At 62.1% G+C, this 16380-nt stretch overlaps 1 protein-coding gene across 6 annotated transcripts; it reads right to left on the bottom strand.

The window, feature by feature from the left end:
- Window positions 1-410: 410 nt before the first annotated feature.
- On the bottom strand, window positions 411-12027 carry B4GALNT4 (beta-1,4-N-acetyl-galactosaminyltransferase 4). 6 transcript variants are annotated; one of them, XM_081062167.1, is made up of 20 exons: window positions 11701-12026; window positions 8846-8949; window positions 8526-8621; window positions 8354-8449; window positions 8177-8267; window positions 8003-8103; window positions 7740-7807; window positions 7450-7528; window positions 6251-6317; window positions 5980-6114; window positions 5802-5911; window positions 5600-5700; window positions 5432-5526; window positions 4416-5355; window positions 2416-2705; window positions 2122-2275; window positions 1940-2012; window positions 1674-1827; window positions 1195-1321; window positions 411-781 (listed from the first exon to the last, which is right to left on the bottom strand). In XM_081062167.1, exons 1-20 carry the CDS (start codon window positions 11849-11851, stop codon window positions 607-609), a joined length of 3207 nt encoding a protein of 1068 aa, XP_080918293.1. In that variant the 5' UTR covers window positions 11852-12026; the 3' UTR covers window positions 411-606. The 6 variants fall into 6 exon arrangements, 5 of the variants coding, with proteins under 5 accessions (XP_080918293.1, XP_080918292.1, XP_080918295.1 ...); XM_081062166.1 differs by having other exon boundaries at window positions 411-791; window positions 11701-11923; XM_081062169.1 differs by having other exon boundaries at window positions 11766-11907.
- Window positions 12028-16380: the final 4353 nt, after the last annotated feature.

Raw genomic sequence — 16380 nt, 5'->3', positions numbered from 1 at the left:
TAGGACACTCCCCACCTAGGGTGCCAAGCGCCCCCTCCCCTCTGAGGAGGTCGGGGTAGGACTGACACCTAAGTCCTGGTTTCACATGAAGGGGGCTGAGGACATGGCCCAATGTTCTTTGCTCACAGTTGAGAAGGCCCTGCACTGGCTGTCTGGTGGCACATAAGTGCAGGCAGTGTGGTGAGGAGGACGCAAAGCCCCTTCCTCTATGGGGTTCAACAGACGCTCAAAGGGACAGGACAGGGAGGGGACAGTGGTCTTGGGGTTGGGTGTGGGGTCAGCGTGGCACCTGCAGCTGTGAGTCAGGAAGGGCACCAGGAGTAGGGACAGTGCCCAGGGCCACCCATGGGGACAGGGCTCTGGCCATTGCCAAGGCCCATCTGTGCCCTCCCAAGAAAGCCAGGCAGATGGCGAGTCAAAACTAAAAAATATATTTCATTTCATTTCATTCTGAATAAAAAACGGAACAGACAGAACTCCTGGAAATCCTGAAAACAATGTCATCGCTACGGCAAAATTTCACAGAAATCATCACACAGAGTGTGGGGACAGAGCCCGGGCCTGACCCGCTATGAAGGCTGCCTCTCTGGGGAGGAGGTGGTGGCCTCAGTGGGCAGGTACAGGACCAGGCAGGGCTGGGCAGGGTGGCCCTTCTTCAAGGTCCCTCTGTGCGGGGGCCCTTCCGGCTGTGAGCGACCCGCTGTGACCCCCACATGCCCCGCCGGGAGTGGTAGTGGTGGTAGAAGTTCCGTAGGCGCAGCCGCTCCACCTCCAGCCCCGCCTGCAGCACCCTGGGTGGAGAGGGAGTCAGTACTACCCTGAGCCGGTAGCACCCTGGGGAGGTTCATCAGGACTGGGGGTGGGGGACAGGTGTGCTCAGGGCCTTGGGTGGGCGAGGGAGGTGATCAGCGCTGCCCTGAGCCCACAACTCCGTGGGGAGAGTGGGATGGAAGTGGTCAGGACCCCAGTCCAGGACCAGGGGTGTCAGGGCTTCCACCACTGTAGGACTGCAGTGGGAGTATGGGGACTCAGGGCCACCTCTGGGCCTGTGGAACCTGGGAGCAGAACGGGGTCAAGGACTGTCCCTGTCCTGCAGGACCCTGGGGTAGGATGTGGCTTCGAGGAGTGGGGCCTGCTGGTCCTGGAGGAGGAGGAGGACACAGGTCTCAGTCTCTGTGGCGGGGGCGTGGTCACCTGTCCAGCAGCTCCCAGTCCTCGCCGCCCCACTGGTCCCGGAACTCCTCAGTATTCATGCCTCCCACGCGCTCAAAGTCGGACTTGTAGATCCCAAAGAGGCCGAAGCCATTCACCTCCCAGTAACCTGGGGGCAAAGGGTGTCCCCCAGACTCCAGGTCCTGTGAGGCCCCTGGACCTCAGAGGGGTCTGGGGCAGGTCCCAACATCAGGGGGCTCCCAGAGCCCACCCTTCCAAGTTAGTCATAACCAGGAGCCCTGCACATGACTGGGGTATGGAGAAGGTTCCTAGCGGCTGGGCATGATCCTAGGGAGACTGGGGGGGAACCTGGGCACTCTGGGAGGGTAGGCATTATAGGGGCATTGATGGGGCCCCAGGCATACCTTGGGGCTTGGGAGAGGTTCCGGGGAGCCTAGATTTCACCCTGGCATTGGTGGGACTCCTGGCACTACGGGGGTGGGGTGGGCATGGGGAACTACCGTGTGGGTCCCCTGGCGAGCTCCCGCAGGCCAGGCGCATGACCACAGGCGCAAAGGCCAGCTTGCCCTCCACGCAGTGCTTGCGGATGCCATCCAGAATGTTGGCAGGAAAGTGGATATGCAGGTCACAGAGAAAAACGATGCTGCTGGCATCCTGGAGGGCGCGGGGAGGTCAAAGAGCCGCCCTTTGCCCTGTCCTCCTTAAGCTGAGTTCCCACCTCAGCCAGCATCTCGCTCTACCCTCCCGCGCCATCCTGCCCACGCACCTCCACCGCGTCCACTCCAGCTTGCAACCCTGCGGAGCGCTCAAAATTTCCAGTTCTCCTCAGGTATTGGTACCTGGGGGCGAGGGAACAGGTACGGATCCCTGGGGCCAGGACAACACACCTCCCCAGGCGGGAAGCGGCGCCAGGTCCCCCCAGGTGGGGGTAGGGCGGGGCGCCGGTACCGGGGCAGCCGCGCGGCGCGCAGGGCCTGCTCCACATCCATGTCCTCGCTCTCGAAGTCCACCAGGATGACGCTGAAGCGAGAGTCCCCCGTGTGGGCGTGCAGCGCGGCCATGTCCGCCAGGAACTGTGCCACCCAGCGCGCCTGGTTCTTCACTGGAGGAGGGTGGGGCCACTGAGACCACCCCCACGGCAGCTGGCGGTACCCCGCCCAGGGGCGCTCCCTCCCCTTCCCAGGGGCCTCCTGGGGCGCCCCCCACCCAAACCAGGTGCGGGTCCCCAGCGCCGCCGCGCACCTGGCACGATGAAGTGTACCATCACGTCCTGGCGCCAGGCCAGGCGCAGCGGCCGGCACAGCCCCGGGCGGCCGTCAGGGCGCGTGGGGGCGGCGGGCACGGGCTCGGGACTCTCTCCAGCCCCGTCCGCGTCCCCGGTGCGAGCTCCTGGCAGTCGTAGGAAGACGTACTCGGACAGGCGCAGGCGGCCGCCCCCGCGCTCCTGCAGCTCCAGCTCCAGGAGGAAACGGCTCCCGCGCGCGGAGTCGCGGCGCTTCTCCACGTTCACGATGCGCAGGAGCACGTAGCGCCTGCGAGGAGAGCCGAGGCAGTCCCTAGGGCTGCGAGCAGGCCCCCTCCCCCATTCTCCACGCACTGCCCTCATCACCTGAAGCCCCACGGGGGTTCGCAGAAGGCAGACCCACACTTCATCCCCCTCCCAGGGAAGCCCGTGCCAGGGAGGAGTCCCCCAAGCCCAGGTCCTGTGCTCTTCTACCCTCTCAGGTTTTCTTCCAAAGCCTTCGTCCACCGCCATCTTTCTGACACACTCAGACCCTTCAGTGGCACCCATTACACACTGACAAGGTTCGTGTCTTGAACTGGCATTCTGGGATCTTAAGGTGGTCTCTAATTGGAGCCTTCAACAGCTCCTCACACTCCAGGAGCTGCCTCTTCCCGTGGGATTTTTGTCCTGGGGGGGCCTCTGGCATGCTTGACCCCATCCTCCCAGCTCCTTGTAAGGCCCTGGGTGGCTCCCTTGGCACTAGCCCAGGGGCTGTCCTGATCCCTGAGATTAGAAGTCGCCTGGCCTGCCCCTCACAGCCCCTGCTGAGAACCTGACTTTCCCCCTCCACTGCGCCCGCAGGAGAGGCTTCTCCTTATCCTGGGAAAGCAGGACCCTGCCCTTGACTACGGTGTCTCCCTCCTGCACCGTGCCCTCCCTTTGCACCCAGTGCCCCTTACCGGTGTGACCTCCCAGGAGTCCAGAATCCTGCCGTCCCCACCAGGCTCTCCCCAAAAGTCTGGGACTTTCTACCCCAAACGCTCTGGGTCTGTCTACACTCTCACTTCTTGGGGCCACCCAAAGCCTTGCACTGCTTGGGGAAGGTGGGGCCACCGCCATGACCACTAAACCGAACACAGCCCCTTGTGCCCGTGGGATGCTGAGCTGCTCTCTAGAAGCTCAGAACCAAGGGTGGGCTTGTCCTCTGTCACTAGAATCAAGTCCCCCCCCCCCACTCCCAGTCCAGGCCATCCCATCACTTCCATGGTCACGTGTGGTCACATCGAGCCTCAGTCATGGTCCCCATGGGCTCCCCTCCCACCCACTCCCCTCCAAGGCAGCGACATGCCTGTCATCAACCCAAACAAGTCAACCCCCTGTCCTGCACAAGACCTTGTACGGCAGGCAAGAAAACTGAGTCCCGAGTGTCCTTTTCAGGGCCACAACCTTCCCTTCTCAGTCCTCGACCAGCCTCCCTGGCCTCCTGTCCCAATGTCTTTGCTTCTCACTGCTGTCAGTGCAGGTTCTGCCCCTCCTTCAAGGCTGGCACAACTCTGAACCCCCCAGTGCCTCCCTGGAGATCAAATTGGGGCCCCTACTCTCTACCCCCTACCTGCTTGGGGAGACAGGACTGGATTCCTACAACCTGGGGGAGACCATTGGGGGCAATGGGACAGAAGTCAGGTGGACACCCCTCAAGGAAGACCCAGCAGAACTGTCAGGAGGAGGAGTCTAGGGGCTCTTAGCGTGACCTTTGGGTATGTTTATCTGGAGGAGAGGCCTGGGCGGCTCAGAGTCATTGTTTAGGCTCAGGTCCGAGGTGACAGGGTGGGGTTTGGAGGTGCAGCATAAGGGAGCCAGCCTTGGGGTGGGAGGTGAGGGTCCTCGCACTGGACAGGGACCCTGGACACTAAGGAGGCCCAAAAAAGAGAGAAGACTTCCCTAGGGGATGGGTGTGCCCCTCCCAGACCAGCCAGGGCGAAGGGCTGAGGGTCTCCCCTGCCATGCGTCCCCATACCCGCCGTGGTGCGCGTTTAGCCTCTCCATATACTGAGCCACCACGTCCACTGCCTCAGCCTCGGGCAGCTGCAGGTTCCCTGACACGTTGCAGCGCAGGTCATTCCAGTCGGAGCGCAGCAGCTCGAAGTCCACGGCGCCCACGCTGAACGTGCGCTGCCAGTCAATGGCGTCCTCGCGCCAGCGGCTGAGCACCGGGCTAGCTGCCTCCTCGCTGTCTTCTGACAAGGCCTCGTCTCCGGGAGCCCCATCCTCTTCCTCCTCCTCCTCTTCCTCCTCCCCCTCCCCAGGCAGCTGTGGCTTGGACACCTGAGATAAGCTCAGGAAGGAGGTCACAGGCCCCGTTTCAGATGACGAGTTTAAGTCCGCGGTGGGTGCTGTGAGTTCCAGCAGGTGTGCCTGGCCCTCCCGGCTCCCCTGGGTGGCATGCGCCCTGGCTGGGGGCCTCAGCTCTGTGGCCTGGGAGCCGCCGGTCCTGCGGCTTCGAGACTGGGGTGGGCGTGGGGGCGCACGCAGCTGCACCCTGGGCAAAGGTCTCTGGCGCAGGAAGACACCCGGGAAGGGCGACCAGGGTGGGCCACGTGGACTGAGTGGTGCCAGGGCCCGGGTAGACACCCGCAGGCCCGGCCGCACCCGTGTCACATATACTTTTGGGGGTGGCTGCCGGGCTGCCGCGCGGGGAGGCGGGGCTCGTCCCAGGAAGAGGGGCAGGGGGCGTGGGGCCCTGGCGGCCCAGCTCAGTGCCCTGGAGCGCCTGGGGGTGGGTTGGTGCCTGGGTCTGGGAGGCGTGGGCAAGGCGGGGGTGGTTCCGGCCTCGGTGGGGGCTTCGGTGGGGGCCGCCCGGGACAGGCCGAGGGGTCGGGTGCTGCTCTGCGCAAGGGCCGCCTGAGTGGGCTCCAGACTGTCGAGCAGCTCCCCCTCGTCCTCATCATCCAGGAAGTCTGCGGGAAGCGCCCACTGTTAAGCCTGCCATGCCCAGGTGGGCGCCGACTGAGGGGCAGTGGGGGGGCCACTCACCATCCGGGTTGAGGAAGAGGAAGGCTCGGTGCTGCACCTGCTCGTCTTCCTCCCCCTTCTCCTTGTCCATTTTCATGTACTTATAGAAGCCAAACCTGGAGGGGAGGGGCATCAGAGACCGGATCGCAGAGGCCCCGCCCCGCTCTCTTCGGGCGCAGCCCCACCCACCTTTCCAGGTACAGCGGCGACTCGCGGTAGAAGCACTTGTTGTCCGTCTCCATGTGAGTGAGGCGCGTGTGGTCATTGGGATAAACGAAGGACAGGTACACCTGGGGCAGCGCAGAGAGCTCAGGGCGGGGCTGGAGGGGCTCAGGGGACCCTGGGGCGGGAGGGCCTGGGTCTAGGGACCCTATAGGCGGGTGGCACTTACAAACTGCAGTCCCTGGTATCTCGCGATGGGAAAGTCCTTGACCACGTAGGTGGGGGCGTAGGCGCAGGGCTCCAGCACATTCTCCAGACTCGCAGGCTGCAGGCGAGGAGCTGTGGGAGGGGTGGTCACAGCATGCCGGCCCATGGCCCCACCCAGCCCCCCTCGGGCCCCTGCTCACTGAGGAAGAAGGTGTCTCGGGGGTCTGGCCTCAGCATGTCGGCTCTGGGCTCCTCCTGCGGCAGGCGCCCACCCACGTGGCTGGCTGCGGACTGCGGGACATGGGCGACGTAGTCCATCTTCAGGGCTGACTCATCTGGGGGCAGTGGGATGTGTGGGGTCCCCAGGAGTGCCCAGACCCCTCTTCACCCCTCCACACCTACATCTGGAGACTGTCCCAAAGAGACCACCATCAGGAGCCCCCCCCTCCCAAAGAAGCACCAGCTCCTCACCTGTGTACAGGGAGAGGTGAGCCGAGCCTATGACCTGGAACTTCAGGCCGGGAAGGAAGGCTCGCCACTGAAGGGGGTGGAGAGCACAGTCAGGACCAAAGTCTGGGGTCCTGCAGGAACATGGCTGGGACACGAGGAGTGGGTCTTGCCTGCTCTGAGGGTGAGGTACTAGTGGGGAAAACCCATTCAGGGATGCCAGAAATTCGGAGGGTGAATGGGAGGCCGGGGGCAACAGGGAAACTGGTGGTAGCCAGAAGGCTGGGTCCTAGTGGCAGGTAAGGACTCCCCATCCTCCCCTCAGGGCTTTCCTGACATCCTGAGTGTTTCCTCACCTGCTGGTTATGGCTTCCACCCCCACCTGCTCCCCGGGTTCTGCAGCCATTGCTCTCCTAGAAGTCATAGCTGGCCTTCCAAGGGCCAGAGCCAGGCCCCCATCTCAGCTCACTGGAACCCCTCCCTGTTTACCCACTCCTGTGGCTGCTTGTCAGTCTCCTCGGCAGACTCTGTCCCAGGCCCTCTTTCCTTCCTAGCTCATCCTGGGACCTCAGCTACCCCCTCCCCCCAGCTTCTGCAAGGTCACTGCAAACCTGGGTCTCCAGCCTGGACCCTCCACCAAGCAGAGTTTGGGTGACACACCATACACCTGCAACATCCCACAGGGCTGGGTTGAGGACCCTTGGCCCACCCCAGTCACCAGCCGTCTGCCCTGCCATTTCCTCCATTTCTACCTCACTGTGCAGGGACCCAGGACCCTGTAAAGACCCCCGCCTCCCCCGAGGCTCTCTCCACACAGCAGCCACAGGGTTTTCCCGAAATGCAAATCCAACTGCCTCATTCTCAGGAGAAACCCAGCTGTCCAGATGGCATTGCAGGCTCTGCCTGCTCCGGTCACTGGATACCTCTGAGTTCTGGAAGACTCTGGGTGTTTCCATTCCTCTGCACCCTCGCCCCAAATCCTCTCCCCACTGGACCTCCATGGAAATGTCTCTCATTTCTCAAGACTACTCCAGGGCCACTTCCTCCAGGAAGCCTCCCTGAGCTTCCAGCAGCCATGGCCTGCCCTGAGCAGCTGCTTTGTCAACTAGACCAGAAGCTCCTGCTGGGGGATGGGGGGGACGCAGGGTCCATACATTGTCCTGAAGGGAGTAGTCAGAGGGGGGGAGGGCAGGGCAGGTGAGATTGGAGGGGGCCGCACTCACGCCCACTTCCACGTGGTCTGAGCCCCGGTCGTCCTGCTTGTGCAGCAGCTCAAAGTAGTACCTCCGGGAGGCCATGAGCCTGGGGACACAAGGAGTCAGGGGGATGTGCCCCTGCCATGCCCCAGGAACCCCAAACAGATGGAGAGCCCAGAGGAGGTGGAGGGCTCAGGGCCGATCCCTTAGGATGGCGGTGTGGCTGGGCAGTGTGGGTACAAGTGTGTGTGGGGCAAGATGTCACCTAGACACTGACACACACATACACTAATGCACACACGCTGCCAGTCACTCACCGTCTGGGCTTGGACACCTGGGAGCTGAACTTGGTGAATTCTCCAGGTGCGGTCCACTCTGAGCCAGTCTGAGGGCAGATACAGAAGGGGCGGGGGAGGTTCCCTCTTTCCTTGTGGGCACCAGCCCCGTCCAGTCCTAGTTCCTAAGAACTGGAGGGGGCAGGGGACCTCAGCCACAGGACGCCCAGTAAAGACAGATGGGAGGTGTGGATGGAGGTGAGTGGGAGGGCAGAACTGGGGTCAGGGCTGTGGAATGGGGATACCTTGCCCACAAAGGCCACGAGCTGAGCACCTGCGGGGCTCTCGTTTGGGCTCAGCCAGAACTCAGAGTTGTCATCCGAAGCCACAGAGAACTGGACGTCTCCTAGGCCACAGGACAGGGGCTCAGGGGGCGGGCCCTTCAGGATGCCCCACCCCCGCTGTCCCCAACCCCGCACCATCTCTCGCTGGATGAATGAAGCCGAAGATGCGGAGTCCATAGTTCTTCCACTTGGGGGACACAGCCAACTTCTTCACGGTGGTACGCATCTGCGGGCAGCAACCTCTGATGTCAACAGCCACTGCACAGCCCTGTCCACCCTGGAGGGTCAGCCCCACCGTGCCACCGCACTCACGTGAGGGAACAGCGGGAAGTGCAGGTTCCTCCTCAGGTGGCCCACAGAGCCCCCACACCAGTCCTCGAACACGTGCAGGTTGACCTGGCCCTTGTACTGGGGGGAAGAGGGGGCCTTATCTTCCGCACAAGCCCAGCCCTCCCCCCAGCCACTGCAGGCGCGCAGAGCTCACCTCAGCCCGCCATGGGGGCGCCTGATGGGTGAGGTTCAGCGGGGGAGGCCTTCCCGCCTTCCCAGAGAGCAGCATGTTTGGGTCCTGACCTTCTGGCTACAGAAGAGAAAGGGTGCCAGGGTGGAAGCTGAGAAATGTGAGGGTAGGGAGGGGGCTTCTTACAACCACACACACACAGGGACACAGCCCCTGGCACAGCCACACAGCACACCACGCCCACCCTGACGCCGGCCTAGGACATGTCTGCCTGTACCTGTTGCAGCTGATCCCGGGCCCCCACTCACTAGTCCACACGCTGCCTCTCCCACCGCCCTGCTCACCGCCTGCTCCTCCTCACGGCTCTCGCTGGAGTCCTCTGCCTTCTGTGTGGACAGTGCAGCCAGGACACCCCGGCCATCTGTCACTCCAGTCAACTTCTCACCGTCTGTGGGTGGCACATGGGGTGGGACAGGGCCTATGCTCTCTCCAAGGCCACAGGTCCTGCTACTGAGGTCAGGCACCCCCTTCCCACATGGCTGTGGTGGAGCAGCAAGGCCAGTGGTTTCTCCTCCTTTATGATCCCTTGTGCTGCCAGGTGCCCACCCTTCAGGTGGACAAGTACTCTCCACTTGGCCCTTCTCCCACATCCCACTGTTGTAGGGGAGCTCCCGTCTGAGCCCTCTACCTGGCTTTTCCCAGCCCAGGTTGGTGAGGAAGCAGTTACATGTGTGCACAAGCTAGTATATATGCGTACACACACATACGCCTCTGGCCAGCCTCTGCAGTGGCTCCACCTCCAGGAAGCTCCTCAAGACTGCTCTGTGCCCCCAGCATTTTCCCAGGTGCTGGAATGTTTCGTGTCTGCCTCCCTTACGAGAACTGAGAGCTAAGGGTTAGTGCTGGAGCTTGTGGTGCTGGCGTAGTGGGAGGCTAAGCCAACCCAAGGTGTGGCACATGTAACCCCTGCTGCCCCTCAGGCTGACATCTGGGACCACTGGGCGGGGAGAGATGAGCACAGTGGTCTGGCTGCTGGAGGATCTGAGACCCAGGCAGCCTCTAAGAGAGACTGTCCCCTGGGCTTGGTGGCCCCAAATACCCTTAGCTGGGGGCAGACCACCCCCACATCCCTCCCCCCTCCACTTCCCAGGCCTCCTTCCTAAGCTGTGGACCTGAACACCCCTTCCCCAGGATCTGAGCCCACCCAGGAGGCCCTCTGCCCCAGGGTCAAGCCTGGGCTTCGACATCCAGACCCCGGAGTTGGGTTTCTGTGTGACACACCTGTCCTGGGCCCTCCTCTCAGGGAGGGGCTGCCCATGATCTCCCCCCTGTGAGACCCCAGCTCCTTGTTCTGGGTTCTTACCCCAGGCACTGTCCGCTGTCCAGCTGGAAGGGGAGTCCCTGGAGGCTCCCAGCCAAATCCCCACAGCCTGGACTTGGTGCTCACCCCCACCAGCCTCCTACAGGCGGCGCCCAGCCCAGGCTGCCACCACGGTCCTGCAGGGCTCAGTGCCAGCAGGGTCCACACCAGCTCCCTGCCTCCCAGCTAAGTCTCCCTTGGGGACCTCTGCCTGCACAGGCTGCTGGACACCGGGAAGGTGGTCTCCTGCTTCACTCCTGTGGCAGTGAGGACAGTCCTGATCTGACAGGAAGGCCTCAGCCTGTCCAACTGCTCTGCCCTGTGGGAGGCCAGGTGGCTGGCCAGGAGAGGGGGCTGAGAGCCGGAGCCAGGCGCTCCGGGAAGGAGCCAGATGAGACTTGATCTCCAGCACCCTGAGCAGTGCAGGCAAGCTGACCAGTTTCCCAGCTCCAATGGTCCAGAGGGGGCCTCAGAAGTGGGGTTCCCACGCCTCTACCCTCCCATTTGCTGAGTTCAGCTCCCTGGCTGCTCAGGAAGTCAGGTTGGGGAGGACTGTGGTTGCTCAGAAAACCACACAGGCGTCTGAGGAGGGGGGCTGGTTTTGTTCTGTGTCACTGAGTCACACTCTGGGGTCCTGCCTTATTTGCTGGTAGCTGGGGGGTTGGGAGGGCGGAGGCTTCTTTTAGGGAATGAGCAGTGCTGAGGGCTTCTTGAGGGTGTGGCAGCTGGGAGGTGCGAGGACTCTGGGGGGTTGGGACCAGCCCAGACCCCTGGCCTGGGGTCTCTGGAGCCCTAGGTGTCAGGTATTGAGGGAAAGCAAAGGGGCTTTGGCAAGTGGGGGGGATGGGTGGGGCTGCACAGGGAGGTTGGGACCCCCCAGGTGTTGTGAGTCAAAGTCATTGTTCTGAGTCTTTGGGAAGAAAGACTCTCCCACTCCCCCATCTCAGAACACTCCACTTCCTTGAGAAGGGTCAGGGGCGGCCCAGCTGGGGTCTTTCCTGCTCTGAGGTGTCTCCCTCTCTCCCGTTCCTCCCTTCCAGGTTCCAGGCACTCTGTCCCTAGTCTTTGCACCCCAGGTTTTCATCATGCTGTTCCTCCTGTTGGGACGCTCTTCCCCCACATGTTGTGTGCCAAGGGTCAGCACATCCAAGACCCCCCTAGCTAAGGCGGCAGGACCCCTCCCATGGCTCTTTCCCACCGTGCTCCCGGGCCCTGATCTGCTCCATGGGTTCACTGTCCCCACTGGGGGGAGCTAGGGGTGCCCGGGGGTTTAGCCCAGGCAGTTCGGGGCTCCAGGGGCTGTATCCCTAGCACCACGCCCACCCAGCACACCGTCCCCGATCCCAGGTTCACCTAGGGCACCATCTCCAGGAAGCGTTCCAACTGCACGGTTAGCTCCCCCAACCGCCCTGTCCCTCCCCCGGAGCAGATGGGGACACTGAGGCTCTGCTAGGTACAAAGACAGTGGTGGCGACAGCAGTCGGACTTGGCCTCCGGAAATCCCCGCGCGCAGGGCGTGGGGGCGGAGATCTCTCCCGGAGACCCCCTCCGCATTAACCCCGTCACCACCGGCAGCAGGCCAGGTCCCGAGTCCGCCCAGGTTCAGAGACGCTCCCCGAGAGGGTCGCGCTCGTCAGTGGTGACGTCATAGGGCGCCCGGGCCGGGCCGACCCGCGCCCCCCGCCCCAATATTGCCGAGCTGGGAGGCGCAGACAGGGTGTGCGGGCGTGTCTGGCCCACGCCGAGAGCCGGGCGCAGTGGGAGGGCCGTGACCCGCGCAGCTCGGGGGTCCGCCCCGCCCCCCGCCCCCCGCCCCGGGGCGCGCGCCCCCTCCCGTACCTCGCCCGTAGCCCAGCCGCTGGCGCCGCGCGCGGCCCTGGCGCCCCAGGCTCAGGTGCACGTACGTGAGCCACGCGGCGCAGGTGAGCAGCACCAGCAGGAGCAGCAGCTTGATCTGCTTGCGGATCTTCTTCACCGGGAACCACGGCATCGCGTCCGGCCCCGCCCCGCCCTGGGCCGCGCTCAGCGGCGCCGCTGCGGCCCCCGGCTCCCGCGCGCCCCGCGCTGCATCCCCGAGCCCCGCATGGCCCTTTGTCCGCCGCCCGCGGCCACCGACTGCGGCCGCGACCCCAGGCTGCCCTTGGCCGCGGGCCCGGGGTGGGCGGCGGAGAGGCTCCGGCGGTGCCCCCGCCCGGCCCCGCCCCGCCGCTCGGGCTCCACGCTCCTGGGGGCCGCGGCGGGATCGAGCAGCATCCACGCTGCGGTGCTACCCACCGTGAAACGGGCCCGGCCGGCGCGCGGCGGGAGCCAATCCCGGCCCCGCCAGCCCGCGGGAAGCCAATCCGCCGCGCGGGAGGCGGGCCGACGCGTTAGGGTGTGCCCGGCGCTCGTCTCCACGCAACGCGCGCGCATCCACCTGGGCGCGCCGACCGGCGCCGCGGAGGGGCGCGGGGACCCAGGATGTGCAGGGAGGAGGACGGGGTACCGGGTTGGAGGGTTTGCAGAGGTGTGGAGGACCGGGACGCGGGGACGCTGGGCGGGGGCGCGAGGGTATGGGGAGGTGCGAAGGGCTGAGGACGGGGCACCGGGGAGACGAGTACGGGGAGGTGCAAAGGACCGGGGAAGCGAGGACACGGGAACACAGGTGGGGTGCTCTGGGGTTCGGGGTGCACTGGGGGCCGTAGGGACGGGACATACAGAGGACACGGGAACACGAGTTGCTGTGAGGACGAAGTGGGGAGAGGACAGGCCAGGACACGGGCCTGGGAGGTGCGGAGCTCTGGAAAACACGGCGACAGGGACGGGGCTGGGGGTGCGGTGGGGGGTGGGTAGGGATGGAGCCGGTGGGCGGCGCAGGCTATGGGTGGAGGGGACAGCGGGGACACGTGGAACAGAGTGATGGGGGAATACTGGGGGCTTGGGGAATGTGGGGGGAAGGCCGAAGGAGGGGGGCAGCCTGGTCTTGGAGTTGGAACAAGCCTCTTGAAAACAATGCAACCTGAAGGAATGGGGCTCAAAGTGGAGGAAAGAGGAAGTTTGGGGGAGAGCCACGTGGGGGTAGGTGGTGATGAGGAATGAGGGGTGCTGGTGTGTGTGGGTTCAACAGGCTGGTGAGAGGCCAGGCGGAGGAGAGTCTCAAAAGCACATGGCTTCACCTTGAGAAGGATAAGGAGCCACCAAAGGATCTTAGCTTGGGGTGTCAGCATCTTACCTGGCTGCCAGGTGGACCCGGCAGCAAGTGGTCCACTGAGGGCGGAGTGAAGATGGAGAGTAGTGCCACAGGTACAAGGGCAGGGGAGCAGCTCCTATGAGTTTAGGACGGGAGCTTGGGCTGGCCACGCACTTTGCCCTACTTGGTCCCGCCCTGCCCACGGCAGCCTGCCTGTCCTCTCCACCCCTGTCTCCCTTGTGTGCGTACGCACGCTCGCTCTGGCTGTGTAACAAATCGCCCCACCATTAGTGCTGCAGAATGATGTTTATGATGCTTTGTGGGTCAGGAGCTTGGGGCCCAAGAACAGCTTTTCTCTGCTGCATGACGTCAACGGGCCTTGGGTGAGAAGACATGAATGGCTGAGGGTCATCTGTGGAGTTCAGCCCTGGTAGGGAAGGCTGGACTCAGCGTGGATGGCTAACCAGAGCACCTGGACGTGGGCACCCTATAGCAGCGGTGTCTGAGAGTCACTGCACACCATTCTGTCACAGACCAGCCATCTTGGAGGAGGGGACACGGATTCCACCTCATCCTGGGGTTGTCCAGGAAATTGCAGTCTTGTTTTCACCCTGCCACACCACCCCTTCATCCTTTAATTTTAATGTTGGGGCAGAGAATCTGGGTGGCCTTTGTTTACATCTGCTGTCATCTTTGCTGCAGACGTCAGCAGCATCTTTTCAAACTTTCCTCCCTGTCACCTCCCATTCTCACCCCTTCCCTCCTCCAGTCCACTTTCCATAATTATGTTATCTGCACGTTTGTTAAAATATGTACTGAGTTGTATATATTGCAAACATTTTATTAGTAGTATTGTGCTATAAATCTCACGTTGCCTGTGTTTTCTCCACAGCTCACATGTGTCCGCCCACATTGCTGCGTGTGCATCTTGCGTGCCCCTCTGGTCGGGCAACCACTCTTTCAGCTAATAGGTTTTCACCTGGGGCCTTTGTGAGCAGAGACCGAAGGCCACAGTGACAAACAACACAGACAAGGTCCCTCCTTTCATGGGGCTGATATTTTTCTAAGCAGAGATTAAAAACGTGCTGTTTCAGATAGTGGTCGGTGCTGTGAAGGAAATGAGACGGGGTGACAGAATAGACTGACTGGAGGGGAGGCTCTCCTGCTAGAGTGGTCACTCTGGGGGAGTGACACCTGACCGGAGACAAAAACATCTTAGACAGCAAGCATTGGAAAATGGATCCACGGCGAGGGGATTGCCTCTGTCGGCCTGATGGCCAGCCGCTGGGATCTGTGACCACTCCTGGCCACGGTCACCCCTCACTTCACCTCCCCAACTTCACCCAAGTTCCAGCTTAAGCTGACAAGACCCACCCAGCACAGTCTCCCTCCAGACGACCCAATGTGCGTATACACACACACACACACTTTATTTTAAATCGCATTTAACTTCCAAATAAAAACAGGTAAAATCAAGCTTCTGCTAACTATGGCATCACTACCCCAACCCAACCCAAGCCAATGCTCCAGATGAGACTGAAGGAAAGTCAGTCATCATTTTGTCCATCTTTGGGTGATGGATTCTGACAGAGTCACATGCTCTCTAAGACTGCTGGACTCGAAGCTCTGGATGAGTTAAGGAACCAACGCTGAGATGTAAGGTTCACTGTTATTAGCGTGTTATGTAGGTAGTAGGGGAGAGGAAAATGGGAGGGAAGAATTTAGTGCAGTGTAAGTGCTGTCCTGTGAAGCTGAGGAAAGGTACCCAGCCCTCCTACAGCCATGCTTGGAGCTGGCACCCATCACCACCTCCCACCACCCATCCCATGTTCCCTTTGTCCCCAGCTGGTCGCAGTTCTCTCTGGTGGGGTGACTCAGACCCTCCTTCCTGAGGGGCTGCGCCTGGGTCCGGTGGTCCTAGTTTCCACTGGCATTTACTCCAGAACAGTGGCTACTCAGACACACCCTAGGTGACCTCCTGCCTTCCAGACTTTCTCCTTGCCCCATTCTGCAATGAAAGCCCAGCTTTCCTGTCTGGGACTGGTTACCCCAGCCAGCATAGCCACCCTGTCTATTCCCTGGTGTGAGGGACCCAAAGTTGAGGGGGCAGCCTTACCTTCCTGTGTAATGTGTCCCTAGGTGGAAGCCCTCTTGGGTTTGCCCAGGACTCAGGGGATTCCTAGGACGTGGCACTTGCAGTTTGAAACCCGGGAAGTCCCAGGCATGTGAGGTTAGTTGGTCACTGTAGAGCACCCATCTCTCAGAATCTGACTCCAGCCTGCAGAGCCCAGAGCCTCAGGACGGGGAGAGTTTTTTACTAGTGGACTGTTACGGACAGCAACACTGCCACGTCCACTTCCTGATACCTACACCTGGAACCCTGTGGGAGAAGCCGTGGATCGCCGACTCAGAGCATCTACTGCAGCCAGAGAGCATGACCCCAGCTCCATGGTGTCGCCACCCCGCTGGCGCCAGGCTAGTCTAAAGCCCACACCATCATTCCTCCCACCATCTGCCAGGCCAGCTGTGTGTCCCGCAACCTCCACGAGCACGATCCCACTGCACACTTCACCTGCGGTGAAATGAGCTCCTGGGGACACTGTGAGGGTGGACAAGGCATCTGCAAGGCCACGATGGTGGTTTTGGCAGAAACATCGTAGGGAGGAAGGTAGGTCCACACCCCAAGTGTCCCCTACAGTCGGAATGGAGGGCCATCCACCCCACCCCATGGGGAAGAAAGGGCCAGGATGCGGCTCTGTGCGTGGCAGCTGAGCACCTGGCAGCCATGCATCCAGCCAGCCCTGTGGGCGGGAGTCCAGGTCGCGAGACCATGGAACCCCCCAGCCCCATTGCCGTGGCTCCTGAGCCTGCTGGCCGATGGCTGCAGTGCTGGGGAAAGAGGCTGACGTGCCCACGGAATGGGTCGCGCTGCCCACCTGATTATAAAGGTCCTCGTGTGCAAAGCCTCTGTCGCTGGTTTGCCTTTGTTCCTTCCCAGTCAGCGGGTCACAGGAGACCCCCCCCCATTATGAAACCATGAGTGCAGGTTGGGAAGCTGAAGGCAGCGGACAGTTACCTGTCTGTGTGTTCGGGACCTCCTCACGTAACCTATCGGAGCCGTCGGGACCTACTCCCGACATCCATGCATGTCACTTCCAGTGATGATGCCTAGCCTGATGGCACCCCACTCACAATGGAACATTTGTCCCTTCTCCTCTGCTGATTCATTTATTCAGTCATTTATCAGCATGTGCACATGTGTATTTACTTTATGCTTTGGGTTATAACTCACTGCCATTTATCTATTTTGTTGCTCAAATGGTTCTAGCCTTGGCCACAGGGAGCTCTGT

This window comes from Rhinolophus hipposideros, assembly GCF_964194185.1.
Source record: "Rhinolophus hipposideros genome assembly, chromosome: 10".
NCBI lineage: Eukaryota > Metazoa > Chordata > Mammalia > Chiroptera > Rhinolophidae > Rhinolophus > Rhinolophus hipposideros.
The sequence above is the reverse complement of the archived record's forward strand: the minus strand, read 5'-3'. Positions and strand labels throughout refer to the sequence as shown.